Genomic DNA, 24,997 nt, shown 5'->3' with positions numbered 1-24,997 from the left:
TTAGCGGAAACCCCAGCAGAGAAGAAAAGGAAACAACTGACTTGGCCCCAGCCCTACTGGCCTGTCTCCTGCTTCAAAGAACCTGCAGAAGAAAAACGACACGTCCTGCAGGTCCAGCTACCTCTGAAAAACCTCCAGAGGACTGTCTGCATCACAGAGGATGAAGAACTCCCATGGAGTCTTGTGGTTCTAGTAATAACAAAAATATATTTTTCTGTTTAAAATCCTATTGGTCTGGAGTTAAGTCATTGAGTGTGTGTTTCTTCTATTGCTTGTGTGTGTACAACAAATACATAACACTAACTGCTCGACCACGCTACCACAAGTAGAGCTTTAGTATTATCTATTATTGCCTCTGTCAAGCCTCTTGGGGAACCCCTGGACTCTGTGCACACTATGAGGGTTATTACAACTTTGGAGAAGGTGTTAATCCGTCCCAAATGTGACGGATATACCACCAGCCGTATTACGAGTTCAATAGGATATAATGGACTCGTAATATGGCTGGTGGTATATCCATCACTTTACCGTCACTTTTGGGACGGATTAACACCTCCTCCAAAGTTGTAATAACCCCCTATATCTCATTTTGATATAGTATATACAGAGCCTGCTTCCTACACCTGTGAATTCTAAACAAACTGCACTTAATACTTGAAAGGGATACGTTCTTGAAGCTGTATTTACCTCCAATAATGATTCTTTTGGTTCTAAAAATAAAGTATCAAAGTATATTTTTTGATACATTAAACATTGGCCTGGACTTAGTCTTTGAGTGTGTGCCTCATTGCTTGACTGGGTGTGTACAACAAATGCTTAGCACTTCCCTCTGATAAGAATAACTGTTGACCACACTACCACAAAAGAAAGCTTTAGTATTATCTTCTTTAGGCTCTGTAATGCCTCTGGGGATCCACTGGACTTTGTGCACACCATACCTGCCTTTAATATAGTATATTCAGAGCCAGCTTCCTACAGGTGCACTTCTGGGGAATCTCTCCGATATGGTCCAGGTCTCAGAGGGAACTGGGTAAGATCTGCAGTGTTGGCTTTCGGATTGTGATTGGTAATGGGAGAGGGACCTGCCTCTGACCCAATCAGATCTCAGAGTAGTGACAGATGCGTCACTCCTGGGATGGGGCAGCAACATGGGGAAGGCGTAGATCAGAGGCGTCTGGTCTTTGGCAGAGTCCAGGTTCCACATCAGCCTTCTGGAGCTCAGGGCGATCAGGCTTGCATTAAATGCATTCCTTCCCTCTCCCCAAGGGAAAGTAGTGCAGCTGTTCACAGACAACACCTCTGCCATGTGGTACTGCAAAAAACAGGGCAGAGTGGGGTTGTGGACCGTTTGTCAAGAGGCTCTGCGCCTCTGGACAAGGCTGGAACTTCAGGGCATATCCCTGGTGGTTCAACATCTGGCGTGCTCTGAACCCCAGAGCATATGATCTCAGCCATCAGTGCATGTTCGATCACAAATGGCGTCTCCATCCTGAGGTAGCGCAAGGTCTCTTTCAGCAGTGGAGAGAGGCTTGGTTAGAACTGTACGCCTGCTCAGAGAACGTGCAATGTCAGCTCTTTTGCTCGTTGGAGTTTCCAACACTTTTCGTCTTGAGTGGAACTCCAGCCTCCTTTATGCCTTCCGGACAAAACCACTTCTGCCCAGAGTTCTGAAGAAGGTCAAGAACGACTGGGCCCAAATAATCTCGGTGGCTCTGGACTGGGCACGAAGGGTATGGTTCCCAAGCTTCTGACCATGGCTTCGATCCTCCAATCAGTTTGCCCCTTCGGGAGGATCTTCTGTCACAGCAGCAGGGGGCGGTTCTCCACCCAAAATATTTAGTCTCCGCCTTCTTGCATGGAGATTGAGTGGCAACAGTTGACAGCTTTCAACCTTCTACCCAAAGTCTGTAATGTTATCTTGGCAGCCAGACGTTCCTTCACCAAAACGGTACACACCTGTTATTGGAACAAATTTGTGGCATGGTGCACCAACAAAGCTGTTGATCACCTTTCTGCTTCTCTGTCTGAAGTTTTATTGTTCATCCTCTCTCCTGCCCAGCAGGGCTCTGCTTTGTGTACCCTTAAAAGCTCCCTGTCTGCAATCTCTGCCTTCCTCGCACTGCCAGATCAACCATCCTTGTTCAAATTTCCCATCGGGAGGTTTCTTCAGGGACTCACTCCCATGTTCCCACCTTCCCCATTTATAATGCTGTAGTGGGATTTGAACCTAGTACTTACATACCTTATGTGTGCTCCTTTTGAACCACTACATAATTGTCCCTTGCGGATCTTCACACTGAAAACCGCTTTCCTTATTCCTATCACCTCTGCTTGCAGAGTGAGTGGGCTCCAAGCTCTTTCTTCGAAGCCACCATTTATAACTGTCCATCCTGACAAAGTGGTGCTTAGTACCAGAGCCTTCTTCCTCCCTAAGGTGGTCACGCCCTTTCATGTAGGGCAATCCATTACTTTTCCTTTTTTTTAACACATCCCCACATTCTTCTCATGAAGGAGAGACTGCACCGTGTACATCTAAAAAGAGCGTTGGCGTTCTACCTCTATCGTACAAAAGATTTCCAGGTTGACTTGCAACTCTTTGTGGGATATGTGGGTGCGAAAAAAGGACAGGCAGTGCAGAAGCAGACCATCTTCTGATGGGTTGTCTTCTGCATCAAGATGCGCTACTCTTTGGGAAAGAAGCAACCCCCTGAGGGCTTACATGCTCATTCCACCAGATCAACTGCTGCAGCCAAAACGTTGGCACATGGATTTCCGGTCCTAGACCTCTGCCAGACAGAAATGTGGGCCTCTCTGCACACTTTCACAAAGCATTAATGCCTGGACAGTCAGTTCTGCAGAGACCTCTACTTTGTCCATTCGGTCCTTCAGGACATTTTAGTCTGATCTTGGTTTGCAGCTCACTGCCGAGGATGGTATTGCTTGGGTATCTATTGTAAGGTAAGAAATCTGCAACTAGAACACTCTGTCAGATGGACAAGTTACTTACCTTGGGTAATGAATTATGTGGTAAAGACACATTCTAGTTGCAGATTCCTTACCGACCCACCCATCCTCCCTGCTTTGCAAACTGATTTGTAGGACACTCGCTCTGTATATACTATATCAAAATGAGATATGGTGTGCAGAGAGTCCAGGGGTTCCCCAGAGTCTTAACAGAGGCTAAAGTAGATAATACTAATGCTCTCTTTTTTGATAGTTTGGTTGAGCAGTTAGGCCTATGAGAGGGTAGTGCAAAGCATTTGTTGTACACACATAGTCAAGAAATGAGACACACACTCAATGACGAACTCCAGGCCAATTGTTTTTTATATAGCAAAAATATATTTTGTTACTTTATTTGTAGAACCAGAAGAACTTTGTTGCAGGTAAGTACAGTTGTAAGTAGTTATTAACCATATGTGTCAAATGTACTTTGTTTGGTTTTAGCAGATAAAACTGTTTACAAGTATCCATTTTCTGTTTCAATATTGACAATAGAATTTTCAATAGGAGTCCATAGAGTACTGAGGGGAAAAAGTATTAGCACAGAAAACAGGTAAGTACACGACTTAGTCTTAGGAGGTTAGGATGTCCATAGGTCGAAGTTTAGGTTGTCCCCAAAGGTGCACCACCAGCAACACAGGGCCAGGTGGGTGCAGAGGTCAAAGCTGGCATCAGGCTTGCAGTGGAATCCTTTGAGGATTGGGGTGCTTGGAAAAGAATTGCTTGCAGGTAAGTACCCCAGTCTGAGCAAGTACAGTTTTGGCAAAAATGGCAATAAGCTATTTTAAAACTAGACACTGCAAATTTCATCAGTTCCTGGGGGAGGTAAGTATTTGTTAGTTTTGCAGGTAAGTAAACCACCTACAGGGTCAAATTTGGGTCCAAAGTAGCCCACCGTTGGGGGTTCAGGGAAACCCCAAAGTTACCACACCAGCAGCTCAGGGCCGGTCAGGTGCAGAGGTCAAAGTGGTGCCCAAAACACATAGGCTTCAATGGAGAAGGGGGTGCCCCAGTACCAGTCTGCCAGCAGGTAAGTACCCGCGACTTCGGAGGGCAGACCAGGAGGGTTTTGAGGGCACCGGGGGGGGACACAAGTAAGCACAAAAAGTACACCCTCAGCGGCACGGGGGTGGCCGGGTGCAGAGTGCAAACAGGCGTTGGGTTTGCAATAGATTTCAATGGGAGACCCAGGGGTCTCTTCAGCGAAGCAGGCAGGCAAGGGGGGGGCTCCTCGGGGTAGCCACCACCTGGGCAAGGGAGAGTGCCACCTGGGGGTCGCTCCTGCACTGAAGGTCGGATCCCTCAGGTCCTGGGGGCTGCGGGTGCAGTGTCTTTACCAGGCGTCGGGTTCTTTGAAGCAGGCAGTCGCGGTCAGGGGGAGCCTCTGGATTCCCTCTGCAGGCGTCACTGGGGGGGCTCATGGGGGTCAACTCTGGCTACTCACAGGGTCGCAGTCGCCGGGGTGTCCTCCCTGTAGTGTTGTTTCTCCGCAGGTCGAGCCGGGGGCGTCGGGTGCAGAGTGGAAAGTCTCACGCTTCCGGCGGGAAACGTGGAGTCCTTTTAAAGTTGTTTCTTTGTTGCAAGTTTTGGTTTCTTTGGAACAGGGCCGCTGTCCTCTGGAGTTCTTGGTCCTTTTAGATGCAGGGTAGTCCTCTGAGGCTTCAGAGGTCGCTGGACCCTGGGGAGCGCGTCGCTGTTGCAGTTTCTCTTGAAGTGGGGAGACAGGCTGGTAGGGCTGGGGCCAAAGCAGTTGGTGTCTCAGTCTTCTCTGCAGGGCTTCAGGTCAGCAGTCCTTCTTCGCCTTAGGTTGCAGGAATCTGTTTTCCTAGGTTCTGGGGGCCACTAAATACTCAATTTAGGGGGGTGGTTAGGTCTGGGAGGTTAGTAGCCAATGGCTACTGGCCCTGAGGGTGGCTACACCCTCTTTGTGTCTCCTCCCTGAGGGGAGGGGGGCACATCCATAATCCTACTGGGGGAGTCCTCCATCTGAAAGACGGAGGATTTCTAAAAGTCAGAGTCACCTCAGCTCAGGACACCTTAGGGGTTGTCCTGACTGGCCAGTGACTCCTCCTTGTTTTTCTCATTATCTCCTCCGGCCTTGCCGCCAAAAGTGGGGCCGTGGCCGGAGGGGGCGGGCATCTCCAGTAGCTGGATGCCCTGTGGCACTGTAACATAGGGGGTGAGCCTTTGAGGCTCACCGCCAGGTGTTACAGTTCCTGCAAGGGGAGGTGAGAAGCACCTCCACCCAGTACAGGCTTTGTTTCTGGCAACAGAGTGACAATGCCACTCTCCCCATGTGGCCAGTAACATGTCTGGTATGTGGCAGGCTGGTAAAGCTAGTCAGCCCACACTGGAAGTCGGGTATGTTTTCAGGGGGCATCTCTAAGATGCCCTCTGGGGTGTATTTCACAATAAAATGTACACTGGCATCAGTGTGCATTTATTGTGCTGAGAAGTTTGATACCAAACTTCCCAGTTTTCAGTGTAGCCATTATGGTGCTGTGGAGTTCGTGCATGACAGACTCCCAGACCATATACTCTTATGGCTACCCTGCACTTACAATTTCTAAGGTTTTGCTTAGACACTGTAGGGGCATAGTGCTCATGCACTTATGCCCTCACCTATGGTATAGTGCACCCTGCCTTAGGGCTGTAAGGCCTGCTAGAGGGGTGACTTATCTATGCCATGGGCAGTGTGAGGTTGGCATAGCACCCTGAGGGGAGTGCCATGTCGACTTAGTCATTTTCTCCCCACCAGCAAGCAAGCAGTGTGTCTGTGCTGAGTGAGGGGTCCCCAGGGTGGCATAAGACATGCTGCAGCCCTTAGAGACCTTGGCATCAGGGCCCTTGGTACCAGAGGTACCAGTTACAAGGGACTTACATGGATGCCAGGGTGTGCCAATTGTGGAGACAAAGGTACAGGTTAGGGAAAGAACACTGGTGCTGGGGCCTGGTTAGCAGGCCTCAGCACACTTTCAAATCATAACTTGGCATCAGCAAAGGCAAAAAGTCAGGGGGTAACCATGCCAAGGAGGCATTTCCTTACAACAGGTGTCTAGATCACTGGGCAGGTAGGTGTTTGTATGCGTTTGTACGTGTATGACTAAGTGTGAGCTATATTTTCTATTTTACAGTGTCACAAACTGACCTACTTATGGGAGAAATTTTGTTCTATGTTATTTGACAAAACTACTTGCATTTTGAAAAGTGTTCAAGGCCATGATTAAAGATACAGCCAGTGGCCGTTCAACATTGTGAACGCGGGACTGATGTGAGAAAATGAAGTGTACATACACTGTGTACTCACCATGTGTTTGTGTGTCTTCACTTTCCCTTAAATAAACAAAGGAGGCATTTTGGTTTTAGTAGTTGATAGAGGTATGGAGAGATAGCTGGCCACACAGATAGAAATACATTGTTCTTTTTCCAGATTGGTAACATTTTTAAGTTGTCCGCTGGGCATGAATGCATGTTAATAGTAGCAAAATTTATGATCACTCAGTTTGCTGGATAAGTAGAAGGCCAACTGTCACCAATTGTCAGAGACAGTTTTAGCCTATGAAACCCAGATTTATCCACTGCCTGGAATATAAAGGGGATTGGACGGTGATACAAAGTTGTGAATTCCATCGCACCACATTGAGAGAATCTTAGGCACTGACCGGGAAATCAAAAGAAAAGCAGTCTGTCAATATGTGTCCTTGCTCTGAACCAGTTCTGAATACTGAAGACCTTTCCGAAGATGCAAAATCTTCAGCCTCTGAAAGGCCTAAATAGATGACGCGAGAAGGCCGACTAGGTGTGCCAGCGTCCTCAACTATATTGTCGGAGAGGCAAAGGCTCTCCTCAACTCTTTCTTGATCGAAGTCCGTTTGCTTAAAGGGAGGAGTAACAAAGCCTTGACAGAATCTATCTGAAACCCTAAGAACTTGATCGTTTGTGCAGGTACCATGCTGAATTTCTCCGAATTGATGACAAAACCGAGATCCTGTAACAATAGGACTGTCCAATTGAGATGGCAAAGGATCATGTCTTTGTCTTGGGCCATAATTAGAATGTCGTCATGGTATACGATAAGTCTCACTCCTTGTTCCCTCAAAAATTGCACCACCCGTCGAATAAGTTTGGTGAAACACCAAGGTGCTTAGGACAGCCTTAAGGGAAGACCGGTGAATTCAAACCAACAAGACCCCCATTGGAATTGAAGAAAAGGTCTGTGGGGAGCAAAAATCAGTACTGAAAGGTACGCATGTTTGAGATCCAAGCGTACCATCCAATCTCCGTCTCTTAACATGTCTCAGAGAAAATGTATGCTCCATCTTGAAATGGAGGTATACAACCCATGAGTTGAAATATTTTAGATTTAGTTCCAAGCAGGAACCGCCCCCTTTCTTTTGTACTAAGAAAATTGTGCTTACGAAACCGTGAGGATGAGGCAAAGTCTGCACAACTGCCCCTTTTTCTGAATGAGTGCAAGAATCTCTTCTTACTGCGCAGTCTGCAAGGGGGAAAAAGAAGTGGAGGAGGAAGAACCCTCTGCACAGGGGAAGCGTAAAACTCTGGGTGGAAACCCTGGACCGTTTGAGGCACCCATGGGTCTTGTATTATATTTTGCCATGATGATAGGAACTACTGCCCCCCAAAATTACTTCCGAAAATGGAATGACCCTTACCTGGGGTATTGCTGTTTTGATTGGAACTACCTCCATGATACCCTCTGGAGGAACGGCCTTGTCCTCTATAACAATTGGGGTAGAAGGACTGATATTCTGAGGAACCTCCTCTGCCCCTTTGAGTGGCAAATCTGGAAGCCTGAAATCTGCGGCCTGGAGCTTGGCCTCTGAAACGCCCGGCCCGGACAAAAAGAGCATTATTGAATACTTTCTTGTTATTAAACTGGGCTTTGCCAGACCTGTGAAGGTCGCAACATATTTGCCCAACTCTTTGACAAACGTATCGTCAGAGAGCATACCATTGGCTGAGGAACCAGCCTCATTACTTGCTAACTCTGCCAATTTTGGGTCTAAGCGTATTAAGAAGGAATGCCTGCGTTCAGTCGACATGGTGCAGTTGGCGTTGCCCAACAGGCAGATAGCATGCTGTGCCCATTCCAGCACAACATCCGGATCCAGAGGAGAATTATCTTCTTTAGATTGCATAGCTAAATCCAGGATCTTTGTCAAAGGACCTGGTAAGTCCAACAATTTATCTTGGCATCCACTACAAGCGTGGTCCATTCCCTCCTTAGGATACTTCGCAAATTTCCTCAGAAACGTCACCTTCTGGGGTCCAAATCTGGACTATCCGCTACTTTGCCTACCAATGAAGGCCTTGGACATTCTGATCTGAAAGTGTTGCACATTTCCTTTTCAAAACTTTTGCGCAGCCTAGCCAGCACGTAATAAGACACTTCAGCACTGGGCACCCACTCGGTGGAACGTGGGTGAATTATATCCTCAGAGAATAGGAGGTTCCGTCCAGTCTGAGACGGTGCATCAGGAACAACATGACGGGACTTGCAATTCTTTTTGCGTGGGACAGAATCTGCTTGCGAGTCATCCGACTCTGACTTAGATGATGATTGCTCTTGAAAGCCCAACTGCATTTGAGAGGATTTAGGAAAAATATTTGGTGAGTCTTGTGGGAAGAAATTTCCATATTCATGATCGTGCAGCATTGAAGCTGCCATCTGCGCCAGAATTTCTGCTGAGGAAGAACCTCCAGAGCGTTGCACAGAGAGGCCAGACACCTTCATAGATTCACAAGCTTACAAGCGATTTTGTTGACTGCTTTCGCCCAAAAACTCTCTCCTGCCAAAATTGGTCAAGGGTTGGGTGAAAGGTTTTAAGACCTGTATCAGGGCCCAGTTCACAGAGTCCTGCACATGATGAGCAAATGCTTCCACTAATCTTTCCTCCATTTGGTGCTCCACCAGCACTTCCTGCAGTTCTTGATACTACTCCTCCTCAGCGGCGTAGTACGCCATGATATTAAAGTTTGGGAGGTATGGAGAAGTTAAGGAGGGAAAGAAAACCTTGAAGTAGGTGTACTATTTTGTGAAAAAAAGAAACAGCTAGAAGCTGTTAGGCCAGCAAATTACGTGTAGAGGGATCCTTGCTCCCGCTCCACACCGGCCACCAAAAAAGGATCACAGAACCTATGAAAAATAGCAATAGCAGGGCAGCGCAAATCATAGCAAGCGAGCGCGCACTTTAAAAACGAATATACATAAACCGCGAAACATGCAATAAAGCCCAAGATAATAGCACTTAACTGGCTGCTGCAGCAGCAAAGAAAGAGGAAGGAGTATAGTGATTATGCTATTTATATGGTCAGAGAAAAGCCATGATTGGATGGCTGAGTGTTCATGGAATATGTAGTTTAATGGTTATACTGTTTTTCATTGGCTGCTGTGTTGTCAGTAAATGAAAGAGAAAGCATAATCCGAAGCCTCCGGTCCTGCCATAGAATTGTGTGTGTTTCGGGAGGGTTGAAGAAAATACTGAGTCTGATGGGCATGTTCCTGGACATGAATAATTTCCCAGCTGTGGGTAGAATGAGGAAGAGCGCTGGCGGGGAGATGGGGCTGTATGAGGCAGCTAGAAATAGAAACAGACAGGAAGGTTGGAAGGGGTTAAAAAAGCCTGTGAGCTCTATGAGATAGCGAAAAGAGGGGTTTGAGGGACAGCCAGGCACTAAGCCAGCTCATTTGGGAGCTGAGCACATGTTCTGTGGCCAATAAATACCAGGGAAATGGGTATCTGTAGAGAGAGTCGGACACCGAAAGAAACCCAGAGGGAGGATGGTGCAATGCTGGTAGCCATATGGGCGAGTGGACAGAGGAGGGACTGCTAGAGACCTACGTTCTAGATTTCACCTGCTGGGGGACAGAAACAGTGTGCTGTAAAGCAGGGGTCAGGAGATATGCGAACTGTTGAAACAAGATGATTAGTTACAAAGCGTCGGAGCCAAAAAAAAAAATACAGCACACCAGAAACACATGCTGACAGGACAACAGAAATGTCAGCAGTTAAAAAAAAAAAAAACGAGCATAGCGCAACTGCTGTGCAAGCAAAAGCTTAAAACAAAAAAAAAGTCCAACAAGGTGGATGAAAACAGTACTTGGGTCACTGTAGACTAATGAGAGAAACACACAGAGAAAAAACAGGAAACAGCATGCTGCAGCCAATAGAAATGGAGGAAACATAAGTATCAAGCACACAACCCAAAGAAAAGCGAGGACGGAATGTAAGCCCCTTTTAAGATTTATACTGAACACAATAGACTTCACACGTACAGTGAAGGCGAATCATAAAAAGTTATCACATTCACTGTTATGTCCGGGATTTTACAGAAGGTTATCAGAGAATGTGTAAGTCGATATAGCAAATGGGGTAGAGAAACAAATCTCTTCCGGTAAGCAAGTGTGGCAAAAAAATATTATTGTTTGAGTGTTGGGCTTCTCCATTGCGCCGAAGTGGAAATAGGCGTCCACCAGGAAGCTTCAGGCCCTTTTATTTGCCTCACTGCGAAATGATCTGGAAGAAGAAACGGTAAAGACTGTTTGGGTGCAATGTCTGCCAATTGTTGCTGCTTGTAGAGCAAGAAATCCTACAAGACCTCCATCTTGCAATAATCAGCACAGAGGAGAATTCTGTGTATTATCAGATGGAGCACCTCCTGACCTCCATTCAAAGCACTGAATACAGAAGGATCCTCAAAGACTTACAAATGCTCTTGTCTGTTTCTGAGGTTGACAATTGGCAAAGTACTTCCACAGATGGTTGGTCATGGACCAGGAGTCTGTTAATGAGAGACCAATGTGAAGTAAGCTACTAGGCAGTAAATTAAGCAGACTAGGAAGCTGTTGGGATAACACCAGTTATTTGGGTTCTAGATTTCTCTCATAAATTCCCTTAAGTTTTCAAAATGATGGGATAGATTCCAGATCAAGTATGTCAAGAATTAATTCTAACAGGGTCTTTCTTTCGGCTTCTATGCCCATTTCCACTCCTGCAACCTCAGTCACTATACTTGCTAATTTTATTCACACATCTTCTTATCAGATCATGCAGACTGTTGAACTAAGAAGACTTAAACCAGTGTTTATTTGCTCCTTCACAGGTTCAAATCCAGTAGCAAAATATATTGGTTCAGTGGACAGTCGGTACAGCAGTATGTTTATGGACTGTTCCTGGAGAGACCTCTTCAGCAGAACAGAACCTCCTCTTTCAGGTAAGGAGTGGTAAGAAGTGTTTTGTGGTTAATTCCTTCTGTCCTCTTTAGTGCTGGAGCAGGCTCTTCTTGACAAGAAGGAACCCAAATAGTTTGTAGGTATGAAGGCAAAGTCCTCATTCCATTCTAGCTTATCTGTGAGTAGTTGTGTTTCTGATGGATACACCTACCTGTGGATTCCTCACCTAAACAATTTTCCCCCTTGCGCCAGCTTCAACGGAAAATTTCTTCTAGCTATGCACGTCGACGATGAAGTCACAATTGCCCGACCACAAGCGACACAGTATGACGTCATCCAGGCAATAAGAAACCCTCTTCAACGTGCTGACATCAGTTCCCTTTTTTCCGTGCCTTCGAGTAACGGTTTTTCTTCGAGGCTAACAGGGAGCTACAGTTGCACTTCGGTGTTACTATGTCTCAGCCGAGAAAATCTGGCTTTAAACCTTGTAACCAGTGTGGGGGTCGGATGTTGGTCACAGACCCCCATGAAAATTGTTTATGGTGCCTTAGTTCCGACCATGAGGTCGAGTCATGCGGATCGTGTCAACGCATTAATCCTAAGTTAAGGAGAGAGAGGCAAAGTTATTTCTGGCCCGTTCCAAGAAAAAGAAGGAAAGGCGACATCGCAGAGAATCTTCGTCGAAATCTTCGAAGACTCATCGACACCATGGGGGCTCTCGGCGTCGTCACGAGTCTCAGTGCTGATCGAGCAGGAGCCGAACCAGATCTCCGTCGGCTCGGCGCCAACCGACGTGGGAGGTTAGCCCGACCGTCACGACTCCGGCTTCTCCGACTTCACCTTTGTCGGTGTTTGAAGTCGAGCCTCATCAGGAGCCGGCGGCTTCTCCGGGGCAGGAGATGCCTGGTCCATCATCGGCTTCTATTCCAGTGCCGGTTCCACAGTCTTATCTGGCTTTCCCGGCGCCGAGTACGGATCCCGCTGCATTTTTAAATGCAGTGTTCAATATCTTTTCTGCCATGGCACCTGGTGGAGGGCATGCGGGTCCGTCAGGCCCTTTGGCTTTTAACTTGGGTGCTCCGGCTCCTTACAAGCCGACACCCTTTATGCCCTTTCTTCCTTCTGGAGCCACTTCGGTGCCGATGCCTTTGGCATCTCCCAGAAGATCTGTGACGCCAATGACGTCTGCTGTCCCGGTGCCGATGGATTCACCACGGATCCAGTCTACAGTGAAGCTGCCTGTGGCACCGGAGGGTCCGGCGTCGGATGGATCCGAGGAGCAGCGTCAGCCGATGCCTTATCAACGCCGGGACTTGAATCCAGGCTCCGATCCAAGAGATTAGCTTTACGGCTCCTGAAGGAAGAGGAATACAGCAGACAACATTTGGAGGAAGGCAATATCTTGGAGCCTTCCGCTAATTTCCAAGGCTTGGACACAGCAAGTGGCATTGACACTTCCCCTGAGTGGGATTTGGCTTCCCCAGGGGAGTATACTGAGGAAGCTGCATCATTTCATGCGGTAGTAAGGAAGACTGCAGACTTTTTGGACCTTCCTCTTCCTGCAGCAGAAGTGAAAACAAACCTGACTGAAGTACTGCATCCGGCGTCGGCAGTGGCGGAGCCTCTCTTGCCCTTCAATGAGGCTCTTTTGGACCCCATTAAAGATATCTGGAAGAAGCCAGTGTCTTCAGCAGCAGTCAACAGGGCGATATCGAGACGCTATCTTGCGGCTCCAGGTGACCCGGACTTTCTCTCCAAACATCCAACTCCAGAGAGTTTGGTTGTTCAGGCATTGTGCTCCTCCCGGTCAGCTCCTGGTTCGTTCCCCGGGACCCCTGTGGACAGGGAGTCTAAGAAAATGGACCAGGCAGCAAAGAAGGCCATTTCTTCGTGCAGCATGGCCTTGAAGTCGACTAATGCGACTTGCATTTTGGGGCGTTATATTCATGCCCTTATGGAGGAGGCTAAGGGTCATTCTGGATTGCCACAGGAGGTGTTGCATCTGTTAACGGACGCTCAGGCGGTGGCGACCCAGGTGATTCAATCTGGGTTGGACACCTCGGATTCCGTGGCAAGAGCTATGGGTACATCCATAGTGACGAGGCGACAGGCTTGGCTGCATTCATCAGGCTTCTCCCTGGATGTGCAGACTACTCTCCTGGACCTGCCCTTTGATGGAGAAAAACTCTTTGGGGCAAAAGCAGATTCTGCCCTTGAACGCTTTAAAGAGAGCAGAGCCACAGCGAGGTCGTTGGGACTTGAAGCAGCCACTTCCTCTGCCTTTAGATCTTTTAGAAAATGTAGAGGTTTTGGACGTGGCACCTCCTTTCGTGGCAGGCTCCAGGCGGCACAGCAGTCTGCAGGATCCCTGCCTTACAGATCCTTCAGAGGCAGGGGTAGAGTACGAACTTGAGGGGCCACCCAGGAGCACTCTGCCTCTGCCTCTTCCTCAGGAGGGATGCAGCAGGGAAAGCAGCCTTAGTCCTCCACCACTCCCTGCTCACGTGTCTCCGATAGGGGGGAGACTTGCCCGATTTCTTTCCTTGTGGGAGTTTAGAACATCAGACTCCTGGGTCATCGTCATCGTGAAGAAGAGGTATGCTCTTCCCTTTCGGGAATTCCCTCCTCCCCGTCTCTCCTTCTTTTCAGACGACCATCTTCTGTTATTACAGCAGGAGGTGATGTCCCTCTTGTCGAAAGGTGCAGTGGAGTTGGTTCCAGAGCAGGAGAAGGGTCAGGGCTGCTATTCAAGGTACTTCCTGATCCCCAAAAAGGATGGTCGGTTGAGGCCAATCCTGGACCTGAGGATTTTGAATTGGTTCCTCAAACAGGAAAAGTTCAAGATGCTGACCCTGTCAAAGATTCTTTTGGCGTTGAACGAAGGAGATTGGATGGTGTCTGTCGATTTGCAGGATGCGTACTTCCATATTCCGATCCTCAAATCGCACAGGAAGTATCTCCGGTTTGTAGTAGGGTCGGAGCATTGTCAGTTTGTTGTCCTCCTGTTTGGTCTTACTTCAGCACCTCGAGTCTTTACAAAGGTGATGGCGGTGGTTGCGGCAGAGCTCAGAAGAAGGGGGATAGCGATATTTCCCTATCTGGACGATTGGTTGATCAAAGCCAAGTCTCCAGAGCTCGTGCGGCGTCACCTGTAGTCGACAACTCAGTTGTTGTTCGACCTGGGTTTTTCAATCAATGTGCCCAAATCTAACCTGGAGCCCTCTCAACGACTCCTGTTCATAGGGGCACTACTGGACACATCATTGAATCGGGCCTTTCCTCTGCCCCGGCGGGTTCAGGACATTCAGGCGTTGATTCCAATGTTTCGAAATGGAGCGGTAGTTCCAGTCCTCAAGGTCCTTCGTCTGCTCGGTCTGTTTGCTTCTTGCATACTGCTGGTCACTCATGCACGCTGACAAATGAGGACTCTTCAGTGGTGCGTCCGCAGGCAGTGGTTTCAGCACAAAGGAGATCTCAAGGATTCGATCAGGATCTCCAGAGACACTGCTGTGGATCTTCAATGGTGGGCTGCAGTCGGCAACCTGTCGCAAGGAAGGCCGTTCTCGCTGCCTCCGCCAGTAGCCACAGTTGTAACGGATGCTTCCACTCTAGGGTGGGGAGCTCATCTGGAGGACCTGGAGATCAAAGGCCTTTGGTCTCCAGTGGAACAGAGGTTTCACATCAATCTGTTGGAATTGTGGGCAGTACGTCTGGCTCTCAAGACCTTTCTCCTTTCCCTTCGCAGTCGGTCGGTTCAGGTCCTGACGGACAACACTACCGCGATGTGGTTTATAAACAAGCAGGGAGGAGTGGGGTCGTATCTTCTCTGCAGAGAAGCTCTTCGACTCTGGTCCTGGCTTCAGGACCACATGATTTGCTTGGTAGCAAATCATTTGGCCGGAGTTCTGAATGTACGTGCGGATGTTCTCAGTCGACGCATCTCGGTCGACCACGAGTGGCGTCTTCATCCGGATCTGGTGTTTTACATCTTCCAGATGTGGGGGTGCCCGCAGATAGATCTTTTTGCTACTCAGGAGAATGCGCAGTGCCCGTTGTTTTGCAGCCTCCAGTATCCGGTGCAAGGAGCTTTGGGGGACGCGTTTCAGATGTCCTGGAAGGGTCAGTTGCTTTACGCGTTTCCTCCCATACCCCTGATTCCTCGAGTTCTGAGGAAGATCCACCAAGACCGGGCCCAGGTCATCTTGATAGCCCCGAATTGGCCGAGAAGGGTGTGGTATTCGGACCTTCTCCAACTCTCTCTGTGCCCTCCGCTCCGTCTCCCTTACATGGTAGACCTCCTCTCGCAGTCGCAGGGGCAGATTCTAAACCCCCACCTCCAGAGTCTTCACCTTCATGCCTGGAGATTGAATGGGGCAATCTGAGTGCTTTTTCTCTCCCGCCGGAAGTGGAGGATGTTATTTTATCGGCCCGGCGACACTCCACCAAATCGATCTACGCAAGCAGGTGGGCCAGATTTGTAGGTTGGTGTGGAGAGAACCAAATTAATCCCTTACAGGCTCACTTGTCTGACATATTATTTGCTTTCTCCTTTGCACAGAAGGGTTGTGCAGTTGCCACAGTTAAGGGCTATTTATCAGCGCTGTCGGCTTTTCTGTGCCTCCCAGATCAACCCTCCTTGTTTAAATCACCACTTGTTTTGAGGTTCAAAAAGGGTCTCACTAATAGGTTTCCACCCACTCCGTTTGTTATGCCACAGTGGGATCTTAATTTAGTATTGACATTCCTGAAGGGATCGCCATTTGAGCCGATGCACTCTTGTTCTTTGCGTTTACGGGTCATAAAGCCTGTATTTTTAGTGGCCATAACATCGGCCAGAAGAGTGAGTGAGCTCCAGGCTCTTAGTGTAGAGTCTCCATACCTTTCCTTCTTTAGAGACAAAGTGGTGTTAAGGACCAAGACGCCTTTCCTCCCGAAGGTTGTTACACCCTTCCACTTGGGGCAGTCTATTACTCTCTCTTCCTTTTACCCTCCGCCTCATCCATCTAAGGAGGAAGAGAGGCTCCACCGATTGGATCCACAAAGAGCATTGAGCTTCTTTGTCGACAGGATAAGGGAGTTCAGGCAAGACGATCAGCTGTTCGTTGGATACGTGGGGAAGAGGAGAGGCAGAGCAGTCCACAAGAGAACGCTGTCCAGGTGGGTCATTCTCTGTATCAAACTTTGTTATTCCTTAGCAAAGAAAGAAACACCTGTGGGGCTTCGAGCTCATTCCACCAGAGCTAAGGCTGCTTCATCGGCCTTGGCTAGGGGTGTTCCTGTGGTTGACATCTGCAAGGCGGCAACTTGGGCATCCCTCCATACTTTTGTCAAACATTATTGTTTGGACTCTGAGGTCAGGAGAGATGGCCATTTTGCCCGCTCAGTGCTGCAGGATTTCTTGGTTTGACCATTCAGGCACCCACCTCCGGAGGTAGTACTGCTTTGGGACTCTATTCTTTAGGTGAGGAATCCACAGGTAGGTGTATCCATCAGAAGAATAAGTTACTTACCTTCGGTAACGCCTTTTCTGGTGGATACATTAACTACCTGTGGATTCCTTACGGTCCCACCCACCTTCCCGTTGCCTGGCTGGTCTTACCAGGAAATCCGTGGGTGAGCACCGTTTTCTTGTATATTTGTATATAATTAGGTCATGTATATAATGATGGCATGTATATATCTATTTCTTTCTCTATTTTGTATATTTCGGTGAAACATGGTTGAACTTGGCTATGTATATATGTTTCCATATGAAGGTGCTGTTGCCGTTAGTTTCTTTTTCTTTTTATTGTAATAAATGTTGCGGTTTCACTTTACTTGATGCGATTAAATTCTCTTCAAGGTCAACGTTCACCTGTTCGCCTCAAAGGCACGTAACAAATGGTGATAACTGACGACTGTACGTCGACAAGGGCTTTTATTGCCTGGATGACATCATACGGCGTCGCGTGGAGTCGGGCAATTGTGATGTCATCGTCAACGTGCAGAGCTAGAAGAAAATTTCAGTTGAGGCTGGCGCGAGGGGGAAAATTATTTAGGTGTGGAATCCATAGGTAGTTAATGTATCCACCAGAAAAGGCGTTACCGAAGGTAAGTAACTTATTCTTCCTAACTTCTGAAATGTGCTCCCTGAACCAATGATTAGATAATTTTTGATTCTGTTTGCTGAGGTGCCCTGTGACGTCCAACAAAACCTTCGTGCCTCAGCAAGTACTGTTCTCATTTCTCTTTAGTCTGTGTTTAGGGCTCCTGCACATCTTGCCAAACCTTTTTTTTTTTTTATTTCAAAACTCTTTTTAGGGATTTGAATTACAAAAACGTACTATTATGAAACGGGATACTCCCTTGTGAGCAGTTAGAGAATAGTACTTCATTATTCAAATAATAGATTATCAGACCAATATTGTCTGTAATCGTACTCAAATACAGTGGCGCTATATAAGTATTATGGGAAGGGATGTAGACAAGCAAGATCCTGAGGCATATGGCAAGATCCTGAGGCATATGGTTACATTAAAACCAAATAGATTTATTCTATACAAGTCCCCCATTTACAGTCTTCCTACACGTACAACTTTAATTCTGAGGAGTACTGCAGTCATGTTCCAATTATAGGCTCTAGATGTAGGAGCATTCCAATCCTAATGACAGTATTTTCTTTTACATTAGGTATCCCCCCCCATAGATTTCAGTACACTATATATAGTAGTACTTGTTGGAAGCTGGCTCTGTATATACTATACCAAAATAAGGTGTAGTGTGCACAGAATCAAGTGGATCCTCAGAGTCTTTACACAGGATAAAATAGATAATACTAAGGCTCTTTTTTGTGGATAGTGTAGTCGAGCAGTTAGGCGTATCAGAGTGTAGTGCTAAGCATTTGTTGGACACCTGTTTACCTGTAAACTGTGCATGGGTGAAAAGTACATGCACAGTTTACAGGTAAGTACTAGATGGTCCCAGTCTTCAGAGGTTAAGGTGTTCACAGGGCAAGGTTTAGGAAGACGCCAAGGGTGCACCACAAGCAACAAGGGGCTGGCTGGACACACAGGTCAAAGTTGGTATTGGCTGGACAGGTAAGTTGACGCTCCTCTGGACTTCGATAGACCGTTGGCTAGGTCCTCAAGAGCAAGGGGCTGCGAGTGCAGGGGTACCTTTAGGCGTCGGTTATCTTCACTGGATCCGGTCGCAGTCATGGGGTCCTCTGGATGTAGGCTGCAGGCATTATTGTGGTGGCCAGGAGGGGTCAACCCAGGGTGGACTCGAACTCAGAATTGCTTAGGGGCTCTCTGTTCAGGCATAGACCGGTCAGCCACAAACTAGAGAGTTGGGTGAATTTCAGGGGGCATCCCTTGGGGTGGCATAATAAATGCTGCAGTCCTTGGGGACCCTCTCTCACCACAGGGACCTTGGTTGCACTGGGACCTTTTACAAGGGACTTAGCTTTGTGCCAGAGGTGTGCCAATTGTGGAAGCAATGGTACAGTTAAAGGAAATTGTAAGGAAATGCCTCCTTGGCATGGTTACCCCCTGACTTTTTGCCTTTGCGGATGCCAAGTTATGATTTGAAAGTGTGCTGAGGCCTGCTAACCAGGCCCCAGCACCAATGTTCTTTTCCCTAAACTGTACCTTTGTCTCCACAATTGGCACACCCTGGCATCCAGGTAAGTCCCTTGTAACTGGTACCCCTGGTGCCAAGGGCCCTGATGCCAGGGAAGGTCTCTAAGGGCTGCAGCATGTCATATGCCAACCTGGGGACCCCTCACTCAGCACATCCACACTGCTTGCCAGCTTGTGTGTGCTGGTGGGAGAGAAAATGACTAAGTCGACATGGCACTCTGTAGGAAGTTGGCTCTGTATATACTATTTCAAAGTAAGAAATAGCATGCACAGAGTCCAAGGATTCCCCTTAGTGGTAAGATAGTGGCAAAAAGAGATAATTCTAATGCTCTATTTTGTGGTAGTGTGGTCGAGCAGTAGGCTTATCAGAGGGTAGTGGTAAGCATTTGTTGTACACACACAAGCAATAAATGAGGAACACACACTCAATGACAATTCCAGGCCAATAGGTTTTTGTATAGAAAAATATATTTTCTTAGTTTATTTTAAGAACCACAGGTTCAAGATTTACAAGTAATACTTCAAATGAAAGGTATTTCACTTAGGAACTTTGAATTAGCAAAATAGCATATACAGTTTTCACACAAATGGCAATAAGCTATTTTAAAACTAGACACAGAGCAATTTTCAACAGTTCCTATGGGAGGTAAGTGTTTGTTAGTTTTGCAGGTAAGTAAACCACCTACAGGGTTTAAAGTTAGGTCCAAGGTAGCCCACCGTTGGGGGTTCAGAGCAACCCCAAAGTTACCACACCAGCAGCTCAGGGCCGGTCAGGTGCAGAGGTCAAAGTGGTGCCCAAAACACATAGGCTTCAATGGAGAAGGGGTTGCCCCGGTTCCAGTCTGCCAGCAGGTAAGTACCCATGTCTTCAGAGGGCAGACCCAGGGGGGTTTTGTAGGGCACCGGGGGGGACACAAGTCAGCACAAAAAGTACACCCTCAGCGGCATGGGGGCGGCCGGGTACAGTGTGCAAACAGGCGTCGGGTTTGTAATGGAGTTCAATGGGAGACCAAGGGGTCTCTTCCGCGATGCAGGCAAGGGGGGGGGAAGGGGCTCCTTGGGGTAGCCACCACCTGGGCAACGGAGAGGGCCACCTGGGGGTCGCTCCTGCACCAGACATCGGATCCTGAAAAAACTGCTAAAACTAGTCAGCCCACACTGGTAGTCAGTATGGTTTCAGGGGGCATCTCTAAGATGCCCTCTGGGGTGTATTTTACAATGAAATGTACACTGGCATCAGTGTGCATTTATTGTGCTGAGAAGTTTGATACCAAACTTCCCAGTTTTCAGTGTAGCCATTATGGTGCTGTGGAGTTCGTGCATGACAGACTCCCAGACCGTATACTCTAATGGCTACCCTGCACTTACACTGTCTAAGGTTTTGCTTAGACACTGTAGGGGCATAGTGCTCATGCACTTATGCCCTCACCTATGGTATAGTGCACCCTGCCTTAGGGCTGTAAGGCCTGCTAGAGGGGTGACTTATCTATACCTATATGCAGTGTGAGGTTGGCATGGCACCCTGAGGGGAGTGCCATGTCGATGTAGTCTTTTTATCCCCACCAGCACACACAATCTGGCAAGCAGTGTGTCTGTGCTGAGTGAGGGGTCCCCAGGGTGGCATAAGACATGCTGCAGCCCTTAGAGACCTTCTTTGGCATCAGGGCCCTTGGTACCAGGGGCACCAGTTACAAGGGACTTACCTGGATGCCAGGGTGTGCCAATTGTGGAAACAAAGGTACAGGTTAGGGAAAGAACACTGGTGCTGGGGCCTGGTTAGCAGGCCTCAGCACACTTTCAAATCATAACTTGGCATCAGCAAAGGCAAAAGGTCAGGGGGTAACCATGCCAAGGAGGCATTTCCTTACACCACCCCCTCCCCCCCCCCCCCCAAACGAAAGAGGATGAGACTAACCTTTCCCAAGAGATTCTTCATTTTCTAAGTGGAAGAACCTGGAAAGGCATTCTTCATTGGCATGGGCAGTCCCAGGTCTGTGTTCCACTATAAAGTCCATTCCCTGTAGGGAGATGGACCACCTCAACAGTTTTGGATTTTCACCTTTCATTTGCATTAGCCATCTGAGAGGTCTGTGGTCAGTCTGAAATGCAAAGTGAGTACCAAAGAGGTATGGTCTCAGCTTCTTCAGGGACTGAACCACAGCCAAGGCCTCCCTCTCAATGGCACTCCGACGCTGCTCCCTGGGGAGTAACCTCCTGCTAATGAAAGCAACAGGCTGTTCAAGGCCATCATCATTTGTTTGGGACAAAACTGCCCCTATCCCATGTTCAGAGGCATCAGTCTGCACAATGAACTGCTTGGAGTAATCTGGAGCTTTGAGAACTGGTGCTGTGCACATTGCTTGTTTTAGGGCGTCAAAGGGCTGTTGGCATTCTACAGCCCAGTTTACCTTCTTGGGCATTTTCTTGGAGGTAAGTTCTGTGAGGGGTGTCACTATAGATCCATATCCCTTCACAAACCTCCTGTAGTACCCAGTCAAGCCACGGAATGCCCTGACTTGAGTCTGGGTTTTTGGATCTGCCCAGTCCAGAATAGTCTGGATCTTAGGCTGGAGTGGCTGAACTTGGCCTCCACCTACAAGGTGTCCCAAGTAAACCACAGTTCCCTGCCCTATCTGGCATTTGGATGCCTTGATAGAGAGGCCTGCTGCTTGCAGAGCCTTCAAAAACCTTCTTCAGGTGGACCAGGTGATCCTCCCAGCTGGAGCTAAAGACAGCAATATCGTCAAGATACGCTGCACTAAAGGACTCCAAGCCAGCAAGGACTTGATTCACCAACCATTGGAAGGTGGCAGGGGCATTCTTTAAACCAAAGGGCATAACAGTAAACTGATAATGCCCATCAGGTGTGGAGAATGCTGTCTTTTCTTTTGCTCCTGGTGCCATTTTGATTTGCCAGTACCCTGCTGTCAAGTCAAAGGTACTTAAGTATTTGGCAGCACCTAGTTTGTCTATCAATTCATCTGCCCTTGGAATGGGATGGGCATCTGTCTTGGTGACAGAATTAAGTCCTCTGTAGTCCACACAAAACCTCATCTCTCTCTTTCCATCTTTGGTGTGAGGTTTGGGGACTAAGACCACTGGGCTAGCCCAGGGGCTGTCAGAGTGCTCAATGACTCCCAATTCCAGCATCTTGTGGACTTCCACCTTGATGCTTTCCTTAACTTGGTCAGACTGTCTGCAAATTTTGTTTTTTGACAGGCATGCTGTCTCCTGTGTCCACATCATGGGTACACAGGTGTGTCTGACCAGGGGTTAGGGAAAATAGCTCAGCAAACTGTTGCAGGACTTTCCTACAGTCAGATTGCTGTTGGCCAGAGAGGGTGTCTGAGTAGATCACTCCATCAACTGAGCCATCTTTTGGGTCTGTGGAGAGGAGATCAGGGAGAGGTTCACTCTCAGCTTCCTGGTCCTCATCTGTTACCATTAACAGATTCACATCTGCCCTGTCATGGAAGAGTTTGAGGCGGTTCATATGGATCACCCTTTTGGGGGTCTTGCTAGTGCCTAGGTCTACCAGGTAGGTGACCTGACTCTTCCTCTCTAGCACTGGGTAAGGGCCACTCCATCTGTCCTGAAGTGCACTAGGAGCCACAGGCTCCAGAACCCAGACTTTCTGCCCTGGCTGAAACTCAACCATAGCAGCCTTTTGGTCATACCACATCTTCTGGAGTTGTTGGCTGGCCTCAAGGTTTTTACTTGCCTTTTCCATATACTCTGCCATCCTTGAACGTAGGCCTAGTACATAGTCCACTATATCTTGTTTAGGCTCATGAAGACGTCTCTCCCGGCCTTCTTTTACAAGAGCTAGTTGTCCACTTACAGGATGGCCAAACAGAAGTTCAAAGGGGGAAAACCCTACTCCCTTCTGAGGCACCTCTCTGTAGGCGAAAAGCAGACTTGGCAAGAGGACATCCCATCTCCTTTTGAGTTTTTCAGGGAGCCCCATGATCATGCCTTTCAATGTCTTGTTAAATCTTTCTACAAGACCATTGGTTTGTGGATGGTATGTTGTGGTGAATTTGTAAGTCACCCCACACTCATTCCACATATGCTTCAGGTATGCTGACATGAAGTTGCTACCTCTGTCAGACACCACCTCCTTAGGAAATCCCACTCTGGTAAAAATACCAATGAGTGCTTTGGCTACTGCAGGGGCAGTAGTCGACCTAAGGGGAATTGCTTCAGGGTATCTAGTAGTATGATCCACTACTACTAGTATGTATTGGTTCCCTGAGGCTGTGGGAGGTTCAAGGGGACCCACTATGTCCACACCCACTCTTTCAAAGGGGACCCCCACCACTGGAAGTGGAATGAGGTGGGCCTTTGGGTGTCCACCTGTCTTACCACTGGCTTGACAGGTGGTACAGGAGACACAAAACTCCTTGACCTTCTGGGACATGTTGGGACAATAGAAGTGGTTGACTAATCTCTCCCACGTCTTGGTCTGTCCCAAATGCCCAGCAAGAGGAATATCATGAGCTAAGGTCAGAATGAACTCCCTAAACTCCTGAGGCACTACCACTCTCTTAGTGGCACCAGGTTTGGGATCTCTTGCCTCAGTGTAAAGGAGTCCATCTTCCCAATAGACTCTATGTGTTCCTGTTATTTTTCCTTTGGACTGATCAGCAGCTTGCTGCCTAAGGCCTTCAAGAGAGGGACAGGTTTCTTGCCCCTACACAACTGTTCCCTTGAGGGTCCCCCTGGGCCTAGGAGCTCAACCTGATAAGGTTCTAACTCCATGGGCTCAGTTCCCTCAGAGGCCAGAACTTCTTCCTGGGAAGAGAGGTTATCTTTTTCTTGTTGTGTTGAAACTGGTTCCCCAGTTTTCTTTCCTTTTCTCTTGGAGGGTTGGGCTTTTTTTCCAGGCTCCAACACCACTTTTTCACGCTGAGCCTTGCACTGTGCCCTTGTCTTGACACACACCAGTTCAGGGATACCCAGCATGGCTGCATGGTTTTTGAGTTCTACCTCAGCCCATGCTGAGGACTCCAGGTCATTTCCAAGCAAACAGTCTACAGGGATATTTGAGGAGACCACCACCTGTTTCAGGCCATTGACCCCTCCGCACTCTAAAGTTACCATAGCCATGGGATGTACTTTAGTCTGATTGTCACCTTTGGTAACTGGATAAGTTTGTCCAGCCAGGTATTGACCAGGGGAAACCAGTTTCTCTGTCACCATGGTGACACTGGCACCTGTATCCCTCAGGCCTTCTACACTTATCCCATTAATTAAGAGTTGCTGCCTGTATTTTTGCATATTAGGGGGCCAGGCAGCCAGTGTGGCTAAATCCACCCCACCCTCAGAGACTAATGTAGCTTCAGTGTGAACCCTGATTTGCTCTGGGCACGCTGTTGATCCCACTTGGAGACTGGACATTCCACTGTTAGCTGGAGTAGAGTTAGAAGTGGAACCTTTCTTGGGACAGGCCTTGTCTCCAGTTTGGTGTCCTTGCTGATTACAGCTACGCCACCAGGCCTTTTTGGGATCAAAGTTTTTACCCTTGTACTCAAAATTTGATTGTGAAGAGGCTCTGGACCCTCCCTCCTGAGCAGGTTTTTGGGGCCCTATAGGAGACTCTTTACTTTTCCCTTTGGATGTCTCAACACTCTTCCCCTGGGGAGTCTTTGTGACCCCTTTCATTTGGTCACCCCCTGTGAATGTCTTGGTCACCCTAGTCTTGACCCAATGGTCCGCCTTCTTTCCCAATTCTTAGGGAGAAATTGGTCCTTGTTCTACCAGATGCTGATGCAGTTTATCATTGAAACAATTACTTAACAGGTGTTCTTTCACAAATAAATTGTACAGCCCATCATAATCATTTACACCACTGCCTTGAATCCAACCATCCAGTGTTTTCACTGAGTAGTCCACAAAATCAACCCAGGTCTGGCTCGAGGATTTTTGAGCCCCCCTGAACCTAATTCTATACTCCTCAGTGGAGAATCCAAAGCCCTCAATCAGGGTAGCCTTCATGAGGTCACAGGATTCTGCATCTTTTCCAGAGAGTGTGAGGAGTCTATCCCTACACTTTCCAGTGAACATTTCCCAAAGGAGAGCACCCCAGTGAGATCTGTTTACTTTTCTGGTTGCACAAGCCCTCTCAGAAGCTGTGAACCATTTGGTGATGTCATCACCATCTTCATATTTAGTTACAATC

The 24,997-nt window shown here is 48.0% G+C and overlaps 1 protein-coding gene across 3 annotated transcripts in view; it reads left to right on the top strand.

The window, feature by feature from the left end:
• Positions 1–24,997, top strand: part of PACS1 (phosphofurin acidic cluster sorting protein 1) — a 1,571,500-nt gene that overhangs the window by 1,087,806 nt on the left and 458,697 nt on the right. For all 3 annotated transcript variants that reach the window (XM_069207928.1, XM_069207930.1, XM_069207929.1), the window contains one exon: positions 11,128–11,238. In XM_069207928.1, the coding sequence (XP_069064029.1) occupies positions 11,128–11,238 (111 nt within the window). The remainder of the gene's footprint in view (positions 1–11,127; positions 11,239–24,997) is intronic.

Source organism: Pleurodeles waltl, chromosome 9 (assembly GCF_031143425.1).
Source record: "Pleurodeles waltl isolate 20211129_DDA chromosome 9, aPleWal1.hap1.20221129, whole genome shotgun sequence".
NCBI lineage: Eukaryota > Metazoa > Chordata > Amphibia > Caudata > Salamandridae > Pleurodeles > Pleurodeles waltl.
The sequence above is the reverse complement of the archived record's forward strand: the minus strand, read 5'-3'. Positions and strand labels throughout refer to the sequence as shown.